Source organism: Elephas maximus, chromosome 8, assembly GCF_024166365.1.
Source record: "Elephas maximus indicus isolate mEleMax1 chromosome 8, mEleMax1 primary haplotype, whole genome shotgun sequence".
Taxonomy (NCBI): Eukaryota; Metazoa; Chordata; class Mammalia; order Proboscidea; family Elephantidae; genus Elephas; species Elephas maximus.
Window position 1 is genome coordinate 12,308,461 of NC_064826.1, and position 19,610 is coordinate 12,328,070.

A 19,610-nucleotide genomic window follows, 5' to 3' on the forward strand; every position below is an offset into this window, starting at 1 on the left:
CTTTAGACAAAGGAGTGCTAGAATAAAAACAGTATCTGAAAAAAAAACAGCTGGCAGGAATGTGAAGGGTGGCCTGATGGTATGGGATTTTGTAACTGGAGACCGACCAGTTAGGAAAATCAGAAGATGAGACCACGCTGAGGAAGAAGCGTAAGTTTACTTTCCTAGCCCTAAAAAAAAAAAAAAAAAAAAATTTATCACAAAGAATTCCCAGCACACAGAGAAGCAGAAAGGAACATAATGAATTCTTCCACAGCCGTCAACTTTTCTGCCGCTCTTCATCTCTCCCTCCCCCTCCCTTTTTTCTTTTTATTAATTAAATGTTTAATTTTGCATGCAGTTGTAATAATACAGAAGGCTCTCCAGTGGTAACATCTTGCAAAAGTAGAGCTTAGCCAGGATGTTGACTTTGACACATCCAAAATCCAGAACCTTCTGTCACCACAGAGATCCCTTAGGTTGTTGCCCTTTCATTGCCACACCCATTTCCCTCCTGGCCTCAACAGCTCCTTAACCCCTGACAACCATCAATCAAGTCTACATTTTTATTATTATGTCATTTCAAGAATGTTATATGAGAGGAGCCCTGGAGGCTGCAGGCCGAAAGGTTGATGGTTCAAGCCCACCCAGAAGCTCCAGGGGATAAAGACCTGGTGATCTGCTCCCAGTGGGGCAGCTCTACTGTATCCTGTAGGGCCTGTCTTAGGCTGGGTTCTCTAGAGGAGCAAAACCAGTGAAGCGTATATATAAAAATATGCACACAGAGAGATTTATTTCAAGGAAGTAGCTCGCTCAGTTGTGGAGGCTGGTAGGTCCCAGATCCGTGGGTCAGACGTCAGTCTGGAGGCTTCCCCTGACACTAACGTGGTTGCAGGGGCTGATGAACCCAAAATTGGCAGGTCGAATGGCAGGCTGCTGGCTCACGCCCATGAACCAGAGGTCAGAGGATGCTGAGTTGGATGCAGGATGGAGAGAGGGCAAGCTTTGTCAGAACATCCATATATATTGGATGCAGGCCATACCCCCAAGGAAATGCCCTGTTCAACTGATCGACGGCTCACGTCAGATCACGTCATGGATGGTGATTACATCATATCTGCCAAACCAGTGAGAATCACGGCCTAGCCAAGTTGACACAGAACCTTAACCATCACAAGGTTGCTGTGAGTGGGACTTGACTCCATGGCACGTAACGACAACATCATATGAAAGAAATCATATCGTTTTGGGATTGGCTTTTTTCACCCAACGTAATCCTCTTGAGAATTTATCCAGTTGGTTGTGTGTACTAACAGTTTGTATCTTTTTATTGGTGAGTAGTATTCCTTGATACAGACGTATCAGGGTTTTTTAACCGTTCAGCTTCGTTCAGTGGAAGGACACCTGGCTTGTTTTATGTTTTTGGGTATTATGAATATAGCTGTTATAAACTTTGTGTATAGCTTTTTGTGTGAATGTAAGTTTACATTTCTCTGGGATAACTGCACGGGAATACAATTGCTGAGTCATATGATAATTGCGTGTTTAGATCCTTAAGAAACTGCCAAACTACTTTCCAGAGGGCATCCACGCCAGCAATGCGTAAGCGATGGACTTTCTCCCCATCCTCCCCAGAATTTGGTGTTACCGCTGTTTCTTCTTTAGGCCATTCTGATTAGATGTGCAGTGCTGTCTTCTGGTTTTAAATTTTCATTTATCGGATTGCATTTATTTAAATTTGATTGATCTAATGGTGTTGAACATCTTTTCCTTTGGACATTTGAAGATGCTGTTTATGCAGTAGGGGACCCAGCGGTCAGTCAGATGTGATCCATGTCCACAAGCGTCTACCCCTGGTGGGGAGCACAGACATAACTGTCTGAATCACCGGGCAGGCTTTTTGTGGATTCTGAAAGGAGGGGGTCGGCCACACGTGAAACCTTGGTAAAAGAAGGGCCTTCTGCTACCTGTGAAGGTGTGCCGTTTTGGTGAGTGAGCATCTTTGGGAGAAACACATGTAGGCTGGTAGGAAGAAGGGGACTGCAGGTTGGCCGAACCAGCCATGGTCACATCCAAAAGGCAGACAGTGGCAAGGGCCAGCGGAGATGCAGAAACACAGTGGGAATACAAAGCAGGACTCGAGTACTTCCTGTCGTGGAAGTCAGGGTAGGACAGATGGGAAAGGTGCCGTTTGTGCTTGGTGTTGAAGGATGCAGGTGGTGTTGCTGGGAAGGGAGATGAGGAAGGAGCAAGGCAAGCTCATAAAACCTGCTGCGAATGATTGAGATGGACCATATACAGTCAGCTACAGAGGGGAGGAGTAAGAAGTCTGCTTGAGTGTAAAATGGTCAGGAAAGGGGTATGAAGAGATGGAATTAACCCACGTAGTTCCTTCTCTGTTTAAAGATGGCTGGCTCTGAGTGGCCAGTGACTGCATGCCCAGCTGTGGAACTGGGAGTTGTGTGACGGCTCGATGGTGAGGAAGGAGGGCTGCCTGGGTTATTGGCCGTTTCATCACCAAATTATTTGCAGAGACTTCGAGCTAGAAGATGACGGAAGGTAGATGATGGTAAGGGATTAAAAGGAAAGCCAAACCAATCATTAAGCCTCAAGCCTGAACCTTTGGGTCTATTTGAAGTTACAGATGTCAGTGTTCTCCTCTGGACTGAGCATGTCAGAGGGTAATATTTTGACTGGATAAACAAGCTACAGGTGTTCAAATACCGCCACGAGCACTGACAGAGCAACACCTGGGTTACGTGATTTTTTAGTGGGGGGGGGTGTAGGTTGGGGTCAAGTTATAGAAAACTGGAGTGAGAAACCTTTCTCTGAAGTTATATGACATAAGACACCTTTTGGGAAAAAAAAAAATTTGCACTTAATCCACTGACTTTTCCAAACTGCCAGTGCCTTATAACTGTCTTACTAATTTCAGAGGGATTCTACAGCCTTCTAGAAAGACTAAAAAATAGATATTCCATCCCTCCTTTTGAGTGGAGTCTGTTAGGACTTGACAGTATAGAGCTGGAATAATCCAGTTTCTTTGAGAGAGTGGAAATGCATAATTTTTTAAATTTATTGTTTAATTGGTAAAAATGTGAGTAGTACACAAATGTTCTTTCAATAAAAAAACTAAATTTCGCAGATGAGGAGGTCCCCTTTCCCCAATATTTACAATCCCGAGCTTCTCCCCGTCTCTACGGTCTGTCATGCGTCCAGGCAGAGCTTTCTGTACGTGCACACTCGGAGACGCTCTGCGGAAGAGATGTCGGACTGTTTTGGGTGGAAGGGTGTGTGTTTTTGATAAATGACATCATTATACACTTAATGCTTTAAACCTTGTCTTCCCTAGTAAAAAATGAATCTTAGGGGGGAACTCCTATCAGTACACAGAGATTTAACTCAGTTTTAAACAACTATGATACGTCTTCTACTGTGTATGTATTGTAGGTTATTAGCCACCTACCTACTGATGGATATTTGTGCTGTTTCCAATGTTGTTTACTTACAGATAATACTCCAGTCAACTCCTTCGTAACCTTGCATGGACTTGCCTTATGCTGGTCCATTCTTACCTCTCACAACTTAATAATCCTCCTTTAAAATGCTGGGGACCCACTAAATTTAATTCACTAAACTTTAGGAATATCATGCAGTGACCAGTGATATCTCTTAAAGCATCATTGATATTCCTGACATCAATGATATCCCTTAAAATACCAGCTTTTTCCTTGGTCTATCCTAAAGGTAGGGCCAGTGGGGGCTCGGCGGTAGGATCCTCACCTTCCACGCAGGAGACGCAGGTTCGATTCTCAGCAGTGCACCACATGCACAGCCACCGCCTGTCCGTCAGTGGAGGCTTGCTGTCATGCTGAACAGGTTCCAGTGGAGCTTCCAGGCTGAGGTGCTAAGATGGACCAGGAAGAAAGGCCTGGTGATCTCCTTCTGAAAAAATCGCCAGTGAAAATGCCGTGGGTCGCCGCAGTCTGCTCTGTAACCGATCACGGGGATGGCACCAGACGCGGCAGTGTTTCATTCCATTGTGCGTGGGGTCACCGCGAGCTGGGGCTGACTTTGTGGCAGCTCGCAACAACAGCGTTCTAACGGTTAGCCGAATATGCCTGCGTTGGAACTGTTAAGAGCTGCCCTTATGTTTGAAGTAAGTTTTCTTTATTCTGCTCGCCTGTCTTCAGAGCTACTTTTGTCCTACTGGTGTGGCTGGAGCAGGGCGGAGTGACAACACTCTTTCATAGACGAGGTCCACAACTCTTCCCCCGTTAACCTTCAGAGTTTTGTCAAGTATATGATGGCGGAAGGCTTTGTTTGGGATGATGAAGTGAGAGTCTTCTCTTAGGTCTGTTGTTGTTATTGGGTGCTGCTGAGTCGATTCTGACTCATAGTGACCCCGTGTGACAGAGGAGAACTGACCCCTAGGGTTTTCTTGGCTGTGATCTCTACAGAAGCAGATTGCTAGGTCTTTCTCCCGTGGAGCTGCTGGGTGGGTTCAAGCCACTGACCTTTCAGTTAGCAGCTCAGTGCTTAACCACTGTGCCACCAGGGCTCCTTGGTCTGTTTTTAGGACCAGTGATTTGTGATTCCCTGATATGAGAACATCACCAAAGAGTAATAAGAGGTAGCTAGGGCTCATTTACAGTTGAGCGATTCACCCATAAATACTTCTTAGCAGCCCAGGAAGGAGTCATAAAGACAAGGAATATTTTTGTGGTGAGGTAATGCTACCCTGATAACCTGGTACAAGAACACACAAGTTCTTTTTATCTTTTCTTGGGTCTTTAACAAAAGCATGGGCACAGAATGTCCAGGGTTGAACGTGGTTGGTTGGGCTCAGAAGAAGGCGAAAATCCAGACGAGGGTAGAACATCTTCCTGTTTTCCTGTGTTGGCCTTCCGGGGCTGGCTGCCACTGCTAACTGGCATGCCTCATTTTGGAACGTTAGGCAAATAGGAAATGTTTCCTGCACGTTCTCCAACCATTCTTCACAATAACTCCGTGGTACAGTTTTTGCATTCTTGCCAAGACCACTGTTTTGTTTAACTCTCACAATACTGACCCAGGCAGGGTGAGCGATACTGTGGCTTAGCAAGGATACGCCCAAACACAGCCCACGTCTGCCTTCAGGTCCACCTGTGCTGCCTTCTAAAAGAAGCCGTATATTCAGACAGAGATGCGTGTTTACGCACAAATAAAAGGGAGCCTCAGGAACTTTGAGGTGTGCTGTGAAATTCCTGTCTACTTAGCCATTGCCATTTGACCATCCTTAGGGCTGTGAGCTTACACAGAGTTCACATAGAAGGTCCAGGTACTATATGTCAACCTGCGTGCTTTGTCTTTGCCCCCTTCTCAGCTGAGATAAAGCAGGTCTCAGGTGCATTGGGCTCGGTGAGGCCCAGGAGCTCTTGTCGCCACTGCTTGTCTGTAACAAATGGCTATTTTGTGTGTCTCCTCCTCCTCACAGTTGAGCTCCTTGCCAGCTCCATCTGTTTGCAGGAATCAAGCCTTATTTTGTATTTCCCAAACTAGCTTGCTCACCAGAAGCCTCTGAAGCCCTGTGATTTCTGTGATCAGGCCAGCTTAGGAGACAATCTTAGCTAGGCCATTAGATCTAGCTCTTGTTCAGTCTTGTCAAAAACCAGGGACCACAGTGTGTTCCTGAAAGTGCGTGGTGTGAACGAACCAAAGCAACAAAGGAGCCAGGAGGCCAGCATTCTCTTCCTGAGCATTTCCTGAAACCAGGAAAGGTCTAGTCAGTGTGGTGAATAATAATAATATTGATTCACTCTTTCAACAACTGTCGTGTGCACACTATATGCCCGGCATTCGTGCCCTGTGCTGGAGACAGACAGCTGGGAGCCAGGCAGCTAACATTTATTGAAGTGCTTGTCATAGGATGGACGCCATGCTCACTGCTTTACACACCTTCTCTCCTTTAAACTTCACAACTCTCCTGTGAGGTAGGTATTTTTACCTTCATTTTACATTCAAGAGACTGATATTTCAAAAGTTTGGATGATCTAGTAAGAGAAAGATCCAGAATTCCTACCAAGCCTGCCTGACTCCACAGCCTACGTTCCTTATCCCACTATTGTTCTGCTTGACCGTGATACGTGTTTCTTCACTCTGCCCTTTCTGTTTCAAACAGAGGTTCTCAACCCCGGTTGCTCGGTAGAATTGCTTGGGGTGCTTTTAGAAAATATCCTTGCCCGAGCTTCACTCCAAACTGAATAGCATAACCTGGCGGGGCCTGAATATTAGTGTTTTTTAAGCTCTGTGGGTGAGGCTAACTTGCAGCCAGGGCCAAGCGTCATTAATCAACATCAAGTAGATACTGTGTCTGCTAGCCTGACTGTTTCCAGCGTTCTCCTGGCTCAGATCATTTGGCTGATTAAACTTTTGAAGATTCTAAATAATTTCTCTTCCCTTTTCAACAAGCTGAATGTTGTAAAACATAGCAAATAGTTAAAAAACATAAAATTTTCCCCAAAGAGGGACACGCTAACAGACCCATCTCAACCGAGGATTTAGGTCCTTGGCGATGCATTTTTCAGGGGAAGCATAATCAAGAGTGAGGGGTGCAGAATAATCTGGGGTCTAGACCACCCATGAGCTCCTGGTTCCTCTTTTCTGGTGAAACTCAGAGAACCTGAAGGCACTGTCTTCTAAGCTGATGAGGGAAGAAAACCTTGGAACATGTGGTTCAAGAAAGCTTCTCTTGCCCTTTGTGAGCACAGCCCAAAAAATCAACTTTATTTTTTTTTTCCTCTGGTCAAAATCGAAGTAAAATAAAAGCCAACTGGTTTAGATCTTGCTAATTTGGATGCCCTAAGGGAAAAAAGAATACCATAAAGCATAGAACAAGAGGTGCTAAGAGCAGTGGCTAAACATTGCATGTGTGTATACTTATGTGAACTTTTAAAGAATTCTATATTTCAGACTTTCAGCACTTTGTTAAACATCTCTCATGTGGTTAGTAATATCTTGCCTCCATGAAGATGGCAGTCTAACTAATTTACTCTTCACTAAGTAAGTTTGGTTTTGCCTTGTCTTCAATCAGTAAGTTGGGATTGTTCTCAGAGAGAGGTTCTTCTCAAAGCATTGGCATCAAGAAGTAACAGTAAATGGCTAGTTGAAGTAATCACAAAATTTTGTCCATAAAATCCTTATCCTTAAAAAAGTAAGCTGGGGGTGACTTTATTTCAACAATTTTGAGGCATTTCTATGAGAAGAAAGACCAAGGCTACCAGGGGAGGGAAGACCTTTTTAAACCTGTGGGTCTATAGACAGAGAAAGAAAGTACTGTGACTGACACCCCACTGGGATAAGTAGCTTAAGGTGAGTCTTGTCTCTGCATTTTAAAAGCCAGACATCAGTGGTGACTGAACATAAAGTTCCGTTGGGATCTAGAGTCCTTTTAGGCCTCATAGTACAACAGGTCATTCATTATAAAAGAGTGAACCAGCAGAGAAAAGGAAAACATGAAAAATGGCCTCCTTTTTTACATTTCCACATAGGTGATCTCCATACCAGGAGATGAACTTGAACTTGGTTGGGCGGGAGACGGACCTGGTTGGGCGGGAGACTGGAGCCCCTCAGAGAATTTGGGATTCTTCCATTTTTACTGGGAGGGTTGGCAGGTATACCATGTGTTGTGATGTGAGTCCATGAGAGCCTCCAGGCTTGTAGCTCCCAGCCCCTCCATGTGGTGGGCAGTCAGTCGCTCACTCCGAAGCACTCAACTGATCTCTGTGTGTGGCTTACCCATGAGCAGTGGCTTGGACATGTAACAGCATGAGAAGCATGCGGTGGGACAGCATGCGCTGCCTTCATCTTCTACATGGTTCTGCATGAGGACCCTCGGGTCAGCCTGCCCCCAAGCTCAGGGGCTTCTTCTTTCCCTACAGAACTCCCTGAAGGCTTCCAACCGGAAGAAGAAGAGAACAAGCTTCAAAAGAAAAGCCAGTAAAAGAGGAACTGAAGTAAGTGTTTCCGGGTTATGTCCCAAGGGAACCCAACCTCCTTTCCTCGCCTACTCTGCCCTACATGATAGATTATGTTTCCCAAGTTATTTTTCTGATGGAGCTCCTACGACTTTTCTCCTTCACTACTTCTAGCACACTAGTATTCTTAGAAAAAAAAAAAAAATCTAGCTTTAGCCTACCTCACGGTATCTGCACTTCCCTGGAACTATTGTCCCAAGGACAATGATGCTGAAGATGATACTAGCTAACATTTCCTGACTGAGAGTAAAATCAAAGTCAAAGGCATGGCTTTATTCTCAGTATCTCTGTAGTTTGAGATACTTTTTTTTCCCAGGCTTAATCTGGATGGTTCTATTAAGAGAAAACATTATTGAACAAGATGTGGGAATTTTTTGGGGGGGTGGTGTTGGTGGTTCCCAACTCCCTGGGTGTGGGGGCTACCTTTTAAACCTTATGAGTATATCTGAACTGTGCTGCTTTCTTCCTTTAGCAGGAAAACAAAGGTCGCCCTTTTGTGATAAAACCTATCTCTTCTCCTCTCATGAAACCCTTGCTTGTGTTTGTAAACCCCAAGAGTGGCGGCAACCAGGTGAGTCATTTTTCATGAGTTCAACTTAGAAGGTTCAATGAGTTCTTGGAAACAAATCCCAAATCCAGTTAAAACAGCTCCACTAGCTCCCCAAGTGTTGGAAGACAAGCAGCTTCTCTAGGACGGGGTGATTGTTGCTCCATTAGGGGACGGCCTTCTACATCACCGGTTAACATGTTGCTGTCGAGTCGATTCAGACTCATAGCGAGCCTATAGGACAGAGGAGAATTTCCCCATAGGGTTTCCAAGGAGCAGTTGGTGGATTTGAATTGCTGACATTTTGATCAGCAGCCAAGCTCTTAACCACTGTGCCAGCAGGGCTCCTTACACATCACAGGGCTAAGGGAACCCCGAGTTTCTCCGATTCATCCCTCTGCCTCCAGATAAGACTAATGGAGACACTCCACACACTTAACTGCTGACAGTTTTCTTACAGACTTTCAAGAAAGGCTGTTCCAGAATCTTTTAAATATGATTCCAGGGTCTCTCAGCTCTTAGAGTTAGGGAGCCCTTACCAACTTATCATTGCTTCTTCCTATTGTAATTAGGCCCAACTGCTTTTATCCGTCCTCTCTGAGGAAAGAGAGAACAATAACTCATCCTTAACGGTAATTGTTAACAACAAATACCACCCACACTATTGAAAATATCATTTTCAAAGCTTTCATTTGGTTCTTGCCCAGATCCTATAGTTGAGTAATATTAGCCCCATTTGAGGATAAATCAACAGCCCCAGTAAAGTTTCGCTTAGTGACTTAGCTGAAGTGGCACCTCCTTCCCTTCATCTAATTCTTTTCCCACTCTCCGAGGCTTCTTGTCAATACCCTTCTGTGGGCTTTGGTTTTCTCTTTGTTGTTTTCATGTGAGTTTGGACGATATTTTCTTTGGCCGTCAAGTTGAGTGCCCACTTTCGGTCTTGAGACCAGTTTCCTTGAGGTTTCACACTGCACAGTTAATGATTGAAACGCTGTAGTCAACAGGTATAAGGAGGGGGATGATATAATTGGGACTGACCCAATATTCCAAGAGGCTCTTATTGCTGAAGATAGCAGGCATTTTCCAGAAGGCATTAATTACAATGAAGCTTTTAGTATGGGAGATTATGTAACTTGAAGAAGATAGTATTCCTCGTCTCCTCCCTTTCTTCAAAATTCTTAATAACTTGGTGTATTTAAAATTCTGTATTAACATTGTAGAGAACAGGGAAAAGATACATGTGAGCATAGAAGGGTGGACTGAAACATCGTGCATTTTGCTGAGTTGTTGAGTGATGATATTGTACAGATGGCAACCTAAGGTGCAGCCACAACGGGGGGCCTGGGGAGGGGTTAATCAGGAGTGAGCTTCCATTTGCTCTGAACCATGACCCCCCTACCTTGGTTTGGCCTCCCTCATCACTCACCGCCTTGGGGGTGTGGCTGGGACCCGTGGAGCAGGGCGTAGCTAATGTAATTGATCCCATGATTTTGGCTGCTTTAAGCACCGCAGGTTAATTAATGCCACGTTTATTTTGTCATCACAATCATTGTAGGAAATGCGTTTATTTAAGCGTTACGAGCTTTTTTCTAGTGCCCATGATGTGCAAGGCAAACAGAAGCTGGTAGGTAGTCCCCTGTAAGGAGCTGAGACTCCAGCTAAGATACAGTCTGTTTCAGCCTCTGTCGACCACCGAGGTTTGCAATTGCCAGCAAAGACCACGTGCACGCTCTGTCAGTGCACAGGAAATGCTTTACTTACTCAGAGCAGAGACAGAGTGAGCTCAGCCTCACTCGTGGGCCCTGGTCCATGGCCAGCAGGCTCATCCTGCTCATGGCTAGTGCAGGGCAAATGTTCTGTGTCCACCCCTCCTGTGCTGTCGTTGAGAGAGACCCTGTTCCCTCCTCCCCGCGGGGAGCACATATAGAAGTGGGTTGACCAGGTGCCGTACGGTGCCCATGTATCTACAAGAGACAGAGAAAGCTAGTGTGCCCAGAACGGGGGGAAGCTTCTCTGATAAGGAGAAAGGCTGGGACAGAGAAGGAGACTCACCCAGCCTCCTGATCAGAGAACGTCCTGGGCCCAAGGCCTTTACTTAGGCAGCCTGGGTGGGAGGCAGACAGGCAGACCATTCCCCCATCAGTCTCTGTACAAATGAATAATGACATCCACATTTCAAAAATGCCCAGTTATTAGAACAAGAGACATAAATGACTTTTTTTATTTTATACATTTTGGCATGTGAATGTATTGCCCTAATGATGTTATTTCTAACATATCTAGGATTATTGAAAGCATGGCTAACTGAGTAAAAAAATCATAAAACGTAACTTTAAATTTCTGTATGCTTTCTCTATAAAATTGAATTTTTGCCTAAGCGTAATAAATATGAAGAACATTGTTTCTAAGCACGATATGAAGTGCAGAGCAAGCTGTACAGAAATTCGAAAACCCATGTACAATTAAAACCCACTGGCATTGGGTCAATTCCAACTCAAAGCAACCCTATAGGATACAATAGAACTGCCCCGTAGGGTTTCCAAGGCTGTAATCTTTATGGAAGGGCTTAAATGCTTGGCTACTAGCCAAAAGTTTGGCGGTTCAAACCCACCAGGTGCTCCGCGGGAGAAAGATGTGGCTATCTGGTTCCGTGAAGATTTCAGCCTTGAGAACCCTATGGGGCAGTTCTACGCTGTCCCCTAGGGTCGCTATGAGTTGGCATTGACTCAGTGGCAATGGGTAATCTGTACCAAAACAGACTGCCACAACTTTCTCTCTCGGAGCATCTGGTGGGTTCGAACTGCCAACGTTTCAGTTAGCAGTGGAGTGCTTAACCACTGCGCTACCTGGGTTCCTTCCATGTACAGTTAGAATCATGCAACCAAACTTCTGGCTGCCTCACCCACCTAGGCTCCTCTCTTCAGTCTTGAAGAAGGTCAGCTTGATCCCCTGATTGTGTGAGTGGACAAGGGCCAGTGACTCTGAGCTGATCTCACTGGCCCTCTCAAGGCTAGCCCTGTCCTGGCTGGTAGCTGTGGTGACCCTCAGCCCTGTGCATGAGTGGGGAGTCAGAGTGCGGATTCATGGGTCCCCATCTGGAAAAACACAACCAGGGAAAGGGAGTGTATCTTTCCTCAGCTCCTTGGAGTACTGTTTCCCCTCCATTTACTGTGCCCACCTCCACATCTTTTTCTCTGTGACCCAGGTGAGCCGTGTTTGCAACAAAGGAAATGTGGCAGGGAAACAGGGCACATGAACCTCGGGAGGATGAAACCGAGGGGACCACACCCCTCCTCATCTGGAGTTCCCCCTTCTGAAGCTTTTTCTGTCAACGCTTACAGAGTACAGTAAAACCTTTGAAAGTTGGAACTTTTTAAGGCAGGAACTTATCAGAGGAGGAAAACTGAAATATTTCCCACTAATGACAGTGACACGTGTCTGTCAGTTGTACTGTGGTGGCTTGCTTGTTGCTGTAATAATGAAAGCTTTGCCACCAGTATTTCAACAACCAGTAGGGCCACCCTTGGTGGACGGGTTTCAGCTGAGCTTCCAGAATAAGACAGATGAGGAAGAAGGACCTGGGAGTCTACTTCTGAAAAAATTGGCCAGGGAAAACCTTATGAATAGCAGCGGGATATTGTCTGATATAGTGCCAGAAGGTGAGCCCCTCGGGTTGGAAAGCACTCAAAAGGCAACCGGTGAAGAGCTGCCTCCTCAAAGTAGAAGTAGAGTTGACCTTAATGACGTGGATGGAGTCAAGCTTTTGGGACCTTCATTTGGTGATGTGGGACAATTCAAAATGAAACGAAAAAACTGCAAACATCCATTAGTAATCAGAACATGGAATGTATGAAGTATGAATCTAGGAAAACTGAACGTTGTCAAAAATGAAATGGAATGTATAAACACTGATATCCGAGGCATTAGTGAGCTGAAATGGTATTGGCCATTTTGAATCAGACAACCTTGTGGTCTACTGTGCCAGGAATGACAGACTGAAGAGGAATGGCATCGCATTCATCGTCAAAAAGAACATTTCACGATTTATCCTGAAGTACAACGCTGTCAGTGATAGGATGATATCCATAGGCCGATAAGGAAGACCAGTTAATACGACTATTATTCAAATTTACACACCAACCACTAAGGCCAAAGATGAAGAAATTGAAGATTTTTACCAACTCTGCAGTCTGAAATTGATTGAACGTGCAATCAAGATGCATTGATAATTACTGGTGATTGGAATGTGAAAGTTGGAAACAAAGAAGAAGGATCAGTAGTTGGAAAATATGGCCTTGGTGATAGAAGTGACACCAGAGATTGCATGATAGAATTTTGCAAGACCAACAACTTCTTCACTGCAAATACTGTTTTTCAGTAACATAAACAGCGACTGTACATGTGGACCTTGCCAGAGGAAATATACAGGAATCAAATCGACTACATCTGTGCAAAGAGACGATGGGAAAGCTCAATATCATAAATCAGAACAAGGCTAGGAGCCGACTGTAGAACAGACCATCAATTGCTCATATCCAAGCTTAAGTTGAAGATGAAGAAAATTAGAGTAAGTTCACAAGAGCCAAAGTACAACCTTGAGTATGTCCCACCAGAATTTAGGGACCTGGGCAAGAATAGATTTGAACACTAATGATGAGTTGTGAAATGATGTCAAGTACATCATACATGAAGAAAGCAAGAAGTCATTAAAAGAAAGAAAAGACCAAAATGGATGCCAGAAGAGATTATGAAAGTTGCTTTTGAATGTAGAGTAGCTAAAGTGGAAGGAACAAATGATGAAGTCAAAGAGCTGAACAGAAGATCTCCAAGGGCAGCTTGAGAAAACAAAGTATTATAACGACATGTGCAAAGACCTGGAGATAGAAAACCAAAAGGTAAGAACATGCTTGGCATTTCTCAAGCTGAAAGAACTGAAGAAAAAATTCAAGCCTTGAGTTGCAATATTGAGGGATTCTATTTTTTTTTTTTTTATGGGGAAAATATTAAATGGCTCAGGAAGCATCAAAGGAAGATGGAAGGAATACACAGTCATTGTACCAAAAAGAATGGGTCGACGACAACCATTTAAGGAGGTAGCATAGAATGAAGAACCAACGGTATTGAAGAAGAGGTCCAAGCTGCACTGAAGGCATTGGCAAAAAACAAGGCTTCAGGAATTGATGGAATACCAATTGAGATGTTTCAACAAATGGACGCAGTGCTAGCAGTGCTCACTCATCTATGCCAAGAATTTTGGAAGATAGCTACCTGGCCAACTGACTGGAAGAGATCCATATTTGTACCCATTCCAAAGAAAGGTGATCCAGCCGAATGTGGGAATTATCGAATACTATCATTAATATTGTCCACAAGTAAAAGTGCTGAAGATCATTCCAAAGTGGTTGTACATCGACAGGGAACTGCAGAAATTCAGGCCGGATTCAGAAGAGGATGTGGAGCCAGGGATATCATTGCTGATGTCAGATGGATCCTGGCTGAAAGCAGAGAATACCAGAAGGATGTTTACCTGTGTTTTATTGACTATGCAAAGGCATTTGACTGTGTGACTCATGACAAATTATGGATAACATTTTGAAGAACGGGAATTCCAGAACACTTAGTTGTGCCCATGAGGAACCTGTACATAGATCAAGAGGCAGTTGTTCACATTGAACAAGGGGATACTGCATGGTTTAAAGCCAGGAAAGGTGTGTCAGGGTTTATCCTTTCGGCATACTTACTCAATCTGTATACTGAGTAAATAATATGAGAAGCTGGACTATATGAAGAAGAACAGGGTATCAGGATTGGAGGAAGACTCATGAACAACCTGCCATATGCAGATAACACAACCTTGCTTTCTGTAAAAGTACTTGCCGATGAAGTTCAAAGCCTTCATTATGGATTGCACCTCAACATAAAGAAAACATAAATCATCACAACTGGACCAGTAAGCAACATAGAAAATACCGAAGTTGTAAAATATTTCGTTTTACTTGGATCCACAGTCAACACCCATGGAAGCAGCAGTCAAGAAATCAGATGATGCGTTGCATTGGGTAAATCTGTTGCAAAAGATCTCTTTAATGTGTTCAAGAGCAAAGATGTCACTTTAAGGACTAAAGTGTGGCTGACCCACGCATGGTGTTTTCAATAGCCTCTTACACATGCGAAAGCTGGATATTGAATAAGGAAGACTGAAGAATTGATGCCTTTGAATTATGGTGTTGGTGAAGAATACTGAATATACCACAGGCTACCGGAAGAACGAACAAATCTGTCTTGGAAGAATTGCCCGAATGCTCCTTAGAAGCAAGGATGGCAAGATTGTGTCTCAACTACTTTAGACATGTTAGCAGAAGGGACCAGTCCCTGGAAAAGGACATCATGCTTGGTAAAGTAGAGGGTCAGTGATAAAGAGGAAGACCCTCAATGAGATGGATTGACACAGTGGCTGCAACAATGGGCTCAAGCATAACGACGATTGTGAGGATGATGCAGGACTGGGCACTGTTTCGTTCTGTTGTACATAGGGCTGCTATGAGTCAGAACTGGCTTGATGGCACCTAACAACAAGAACAAGGAGCAGCTGGTGGATTCAAACTGCTGACCTTTTGGTTAGCACACTGGACTGTTAACCACTGCGCCACTAGGGCTCCAGAAGGCCCTGGGTGGTGCTGATGTTGTTGCTCTGAGGACCATGCTCTGATTAGCAAGGGCTCACTGTGATTGAAATAAAGACTGAAGAAGAATTGATGCCTTCAAATTACGGTGTTGGTGAAGAACATTTAATACACCACAGAGAAAAACTTATTTTGATGAACTCAGTTTTTCTCCTTTTAATAATTTATTTATTCCTCTATCTGCTTGTAGATATAAAATACTCCGAGCCTCTTCCCCACATCTAAACTTCAAACTTTATTTTTCTTTGCTTAAATGGCTTAGTCTTTGGGTCTTTAACTAACGAGCTGGACCATATTGCCATCTTCTGGCAAGAAAGATACTTGCAGCCTTTTTCTTCGTACCCTGTTTGATGTGTGGCGGGGAATCAGAACCTGGATTTCAACAGTTTCTGGGGATATATTGGAATGGACGCAGGCGAGGACTTCTTCTATGTCCTTCTTATAAAAAATTCAAGATACTCCACGATCTTTGTTTTTCCAACACTTTTTTTTAAATTTATTGTGCTGTAGATAGAAGTTTACGGTAGAAATTAGTTTTTGATTCAAAAATTTATACACAAATTGTTTTGTGACATTGGTTGCAATTCCTGCAATGTGTCAACACTCTGCCCATTTCCCTGAGTTCAGTCCGGTTTCCCATCCTTTCCTGCCTTCTTGTCTTTCCTTTTGGGCAGGTGTTACCTGCTTGGTCTGTATACTTGACTGAACTAAGAAGCGTGCTCCTCGCGTGTGTTATTGTTTCTTTTATAAACCTGTCTAATCTTTGCTGAAAGGCGGACTTTGGGAGTGATTTTGGTTCTGAGTTAGCAGGGTTCCAACACTCTTAAGGTGGAAGGGGTAGGGGGTTTTTGCAAAGCTCCAGAGGCTGGCAGGCCTACTGTTATGGTTGGATCTGGATCATTGGAGGAAATGGGCACCCAGATCAGGGAACAAAATGTCAGCCTTGAGTCGCTGCTCCTGGGAGATAAAATTCACTGACAGTCTCCTCCCAAGGACTACAGTAGTTCTGCAACCCCCACCCCCCACATCCTCGCCCTTTTAGGGCAGTGAAACTCTTCTGTGTGATGCTGTCATGGTGAACACATGAGATTGTACATTTGTCAAAACCATGAGGCTGTACGAGACAAAGGGGAGCCTAATGTAAACTATGGACTTGAGTTAGTAATGGTGTATCAACGCTGGCCCTTCGGCTGTAACAGTGCACCACAGGAATGCAGGATGTGAATAACAGGAGAAACCGGGTGCGGGGGGTGGGGTATATGGGACCCCTCTGGACTTTCTGCACAATTTTTCTGTAACTCTAAAAGATAGAGTACAGTGAAACCTGTGAGAGCCGGAACTTGACAGGACTCCCTTATTTTCCCGGGTCTTGCAAGTTTTCCACCTTTAACAGAGTGCAATCTTACCGCTTTTCTATCCTTTTAGTGGAAAGTATTTGAGCTTTCTTTCCCTGGTGACGCAGTGGTTAAGAGCTCGGAATCCACCAGCCACTCCTTTGAAACCTTATGGGGCAGTTCTGCTCTGTCCTATAGGGTCGCCATGAGCAGAAATCAATTCTGCGGCAACAGGTTTTGGTTTTCTCTGACAGCCTTACACAGATTGTGGCTTTCACAGGTTTTGGTGTACGTTAAAAAAAATGTCAGTCTGACTCGCCTGATGGAAACCTTTCAGTAGCCCCTTATTTCTAACAGAACAAGGCTGATGGTCCTTGCCGTACTTTTTCTGAGTCTCCCATGACATGGTCCCTGACTCACCCCTGCAATTTCGTCTCCCACTGTTCCCTGCCTCCTGGTTCACAAAACTGAAGGGGCAGGTACCCCGCGTGGGTGCGTTGTGTCTCCTTAGGATGCTTACGCTTCTCTATCAGAGCGCTCATCATCTTTCGCGAATTATCCTCTTTTGCACTGGTCTCCTTCCAGTTGATTCTGAGCACCTCTGAGCATACCTGGCACGTGGTAGGAATGTTAACAAATGTTTATGGCATAGATCAGGTATGCCCGGGGGTGGTTTGGAGCCAGTATGAAAAGATTATCTCTTAAGATCTTCCGCCTACTAACTTTCCTTTTCCCCAGGTGTTTCTTCTCGCCTGGGTGGTGGTTCTTTCCATCATCCAGGTCATGCCCTGCTGGCATAATCCAGGACCTGCTTAGTAACATACCAGGATGTAGCACTCAGCTGCTGCTAGGGCTGCGGTGCCTTGATGGAGACAGATGTGCTGTTGGAGCCGACCCGTTCTGAATGGCTCCTTCACGCCCCAGAACCGTCTTCACCATGTTTTTCTTTATGAAATTCCTCTTGACGGCAAGATCTGTGTCTCGTCTGTCTCGCTATCTCGCTATCTCCCCCTCCCCCACCTAAAACTGCACCTGACCCACAGGAGTGAATGACTGCATCCTGTTCATTTTTCTCTAGAACAATCCACCCATTTTCTAGGATGGGGTATTCTCCTTCCCCATCCTCCTCCCAAAACACCCAGAACTGGAAAGAACACGGTTTTCTCTCCCCTTAGGATACCCTTTCCCACAACAGCTGAAAATGTTCCAGGGTCAGCAGGGTATTATACCAACAAAAACCTGTGTGGGAATTCTCTCCAGAGCGTGTATGGACTGAATTCTAAGCTATCTCCTCACTTAGAGAAAACTCGACTCTTGCCTCAAACTTGCAGCTTTTGAGTTTGGCACAGAGAATGAGAGTGTTTGAGACCTGCTACAGAAGTGACTGAATCCATTTAATCCTGCGGGTAAGAGAATGAAATTACTCTCTGCCGGTGAATTAGTGTTTCTCAGAATCTGCCATTTCACAGATTGCCTCCATGAAGGCGCTAGAGCAGCCTGTCCAAGAGGTAACGGCGGAGTTGTTGACCTAACTTAACCTGTGTGAGTTGGGCTTTGATGCTCTGCCCACCAAGACTAATGTCAAACAATGTTTCGCTTTCCTCCAGATGCCATGTTGGCTCATGGATGTCATATTTTGGAAAAGTGATAATTTTTTTTCTAACAAGGTTACGTATTTTACTGAAACATTTTTAATCCAGAAACTACATTTAATAGACTGAATTTGATGGCAGCAAAATTTAGCTCTGACTCCACACAGTTCTTCCGCCCTCTGGATGACATCCATGGTCATCCACGAAGTCAGCGTTTTCTTTAAACCTCTTTAATGAGTTATAACAGTGCTATGGGGGAAGTCCAAGTAGGGGAGGAGAAGGATGGGAGACAGGCAAGAAGAGTGACCCAAAGTGGTCTGGAATGTTTCTTCTCTTGGAAAAAAAGATTGCTTTTTAAAAGAAGTAATTATATCATGCCCGAATTTCAGCTCTGATAACCACGTGTGGTCAGGCAAGGGATCCGGCACAAATCCAGAGGGTGCTGTGCGGTGGACGGCAATGTAAATGGCACCTCCTAGAGCCCTCGTGGTACAATTGTTAAACACTTGGCTCCTAACCGAAAGGTTGGCGGTTCGAACCCACCTGGCGATTCGAACCCACCTAGCGGTTCCATAGGAGAAAGACTTACTGATCTGCGCCAGTAAAGATTATAGCCAAGAAAACCCTATGGGGCAGTTCTACTCTGTCACGTGGGGTAGCTATGAATCAGAATCAACTTGATGGCAACTAACAACAACAACAGAGTTGTGCAAAACCTGCCAACCTGATATCAATACCACTTCTTCAAAAGGATCCAAACCAAAACTAAACCAGTTGCTGTCAAGTCCGTTCCGACTCATCATGACCCCATGTGTGCGGAGTAGAGCAGCTCCATGGGGTTTTCAAGGCTGTGACCTTTCTGAAGCAGCTCAACAGGCCACCCCAGAAGGGTGGGTTCAAACCACCAGCCTTTTGATTAACCATCTGTACCACCCAGGGACTCTCTTCTCAAAAGGATAAAAAAGAGATACATTGAGATAATTCAGCGTCCCCACTCAGAGAAACTGAAAATTAGCAAAAACAAAACTGTGTAGCCAAGCAAATCTTTCAGAAAATTTTTAGGTTAAGAAAAACAACCTCTCAGTGCTTTTTAGGTTTTTTGGAAGGGTGGTGTTCATTACCAAGTATGGGATGCATGACAAGAGAAGCTAAAATTGAGACGTGGCTCTACCATTGCCAAAGTGGAAAGGAGTGATTCGCATGCCCGAGTCATGTTGCTCTAGGAATGCAAAACCCAGAAACGAACTTTCCTCCAAGACGGTTGTAACTTTTTCGTAAATTGATTGGTAATTAAAATGACTTTGCGTTACCTCTTAAAAGATTATTTGAGATAATCCCCAACTGACTTGATTGCAAGGCCAGGTCTGGAAAGAAAGAGAATGATCCAGTATTTTGCTAGTAATTGTATCTAAAATCTATGTCTGAATTTAATAGGGATCCAAATATGTCATTTGGCCAAA

At 44.5% G+C, this 19,610-nt stretch overlaps 1 protein-coding gene across 1 annotated transcript in view; it reads left to right on the plus strand.

Annotated features, from left to right (window-relative positions):
- The window catches only part of DGKI (diacylglycerol kinase iota), a 491,936-nt gene that overhangs the window by 243,369 nt on the left and 228,957 nt on the right, over positions 1 to 19,610 (plus strand). Inside the window, exons 9-10 of the mRNA XM_049893911.1 lie at positions 7,899 to 7,973; positions 8,467 to 8,565. Of these exons, the coding sequence (XP_049749868.1) occupies positions 7,899 to 7,973; positions 8,467 to 8,565 (174 nt within the window). The remainder of the gene's footprint in view (positions 1 to 7,898; positions 7,974 to 8,466; positions 8,566 to 19,610) is intronic.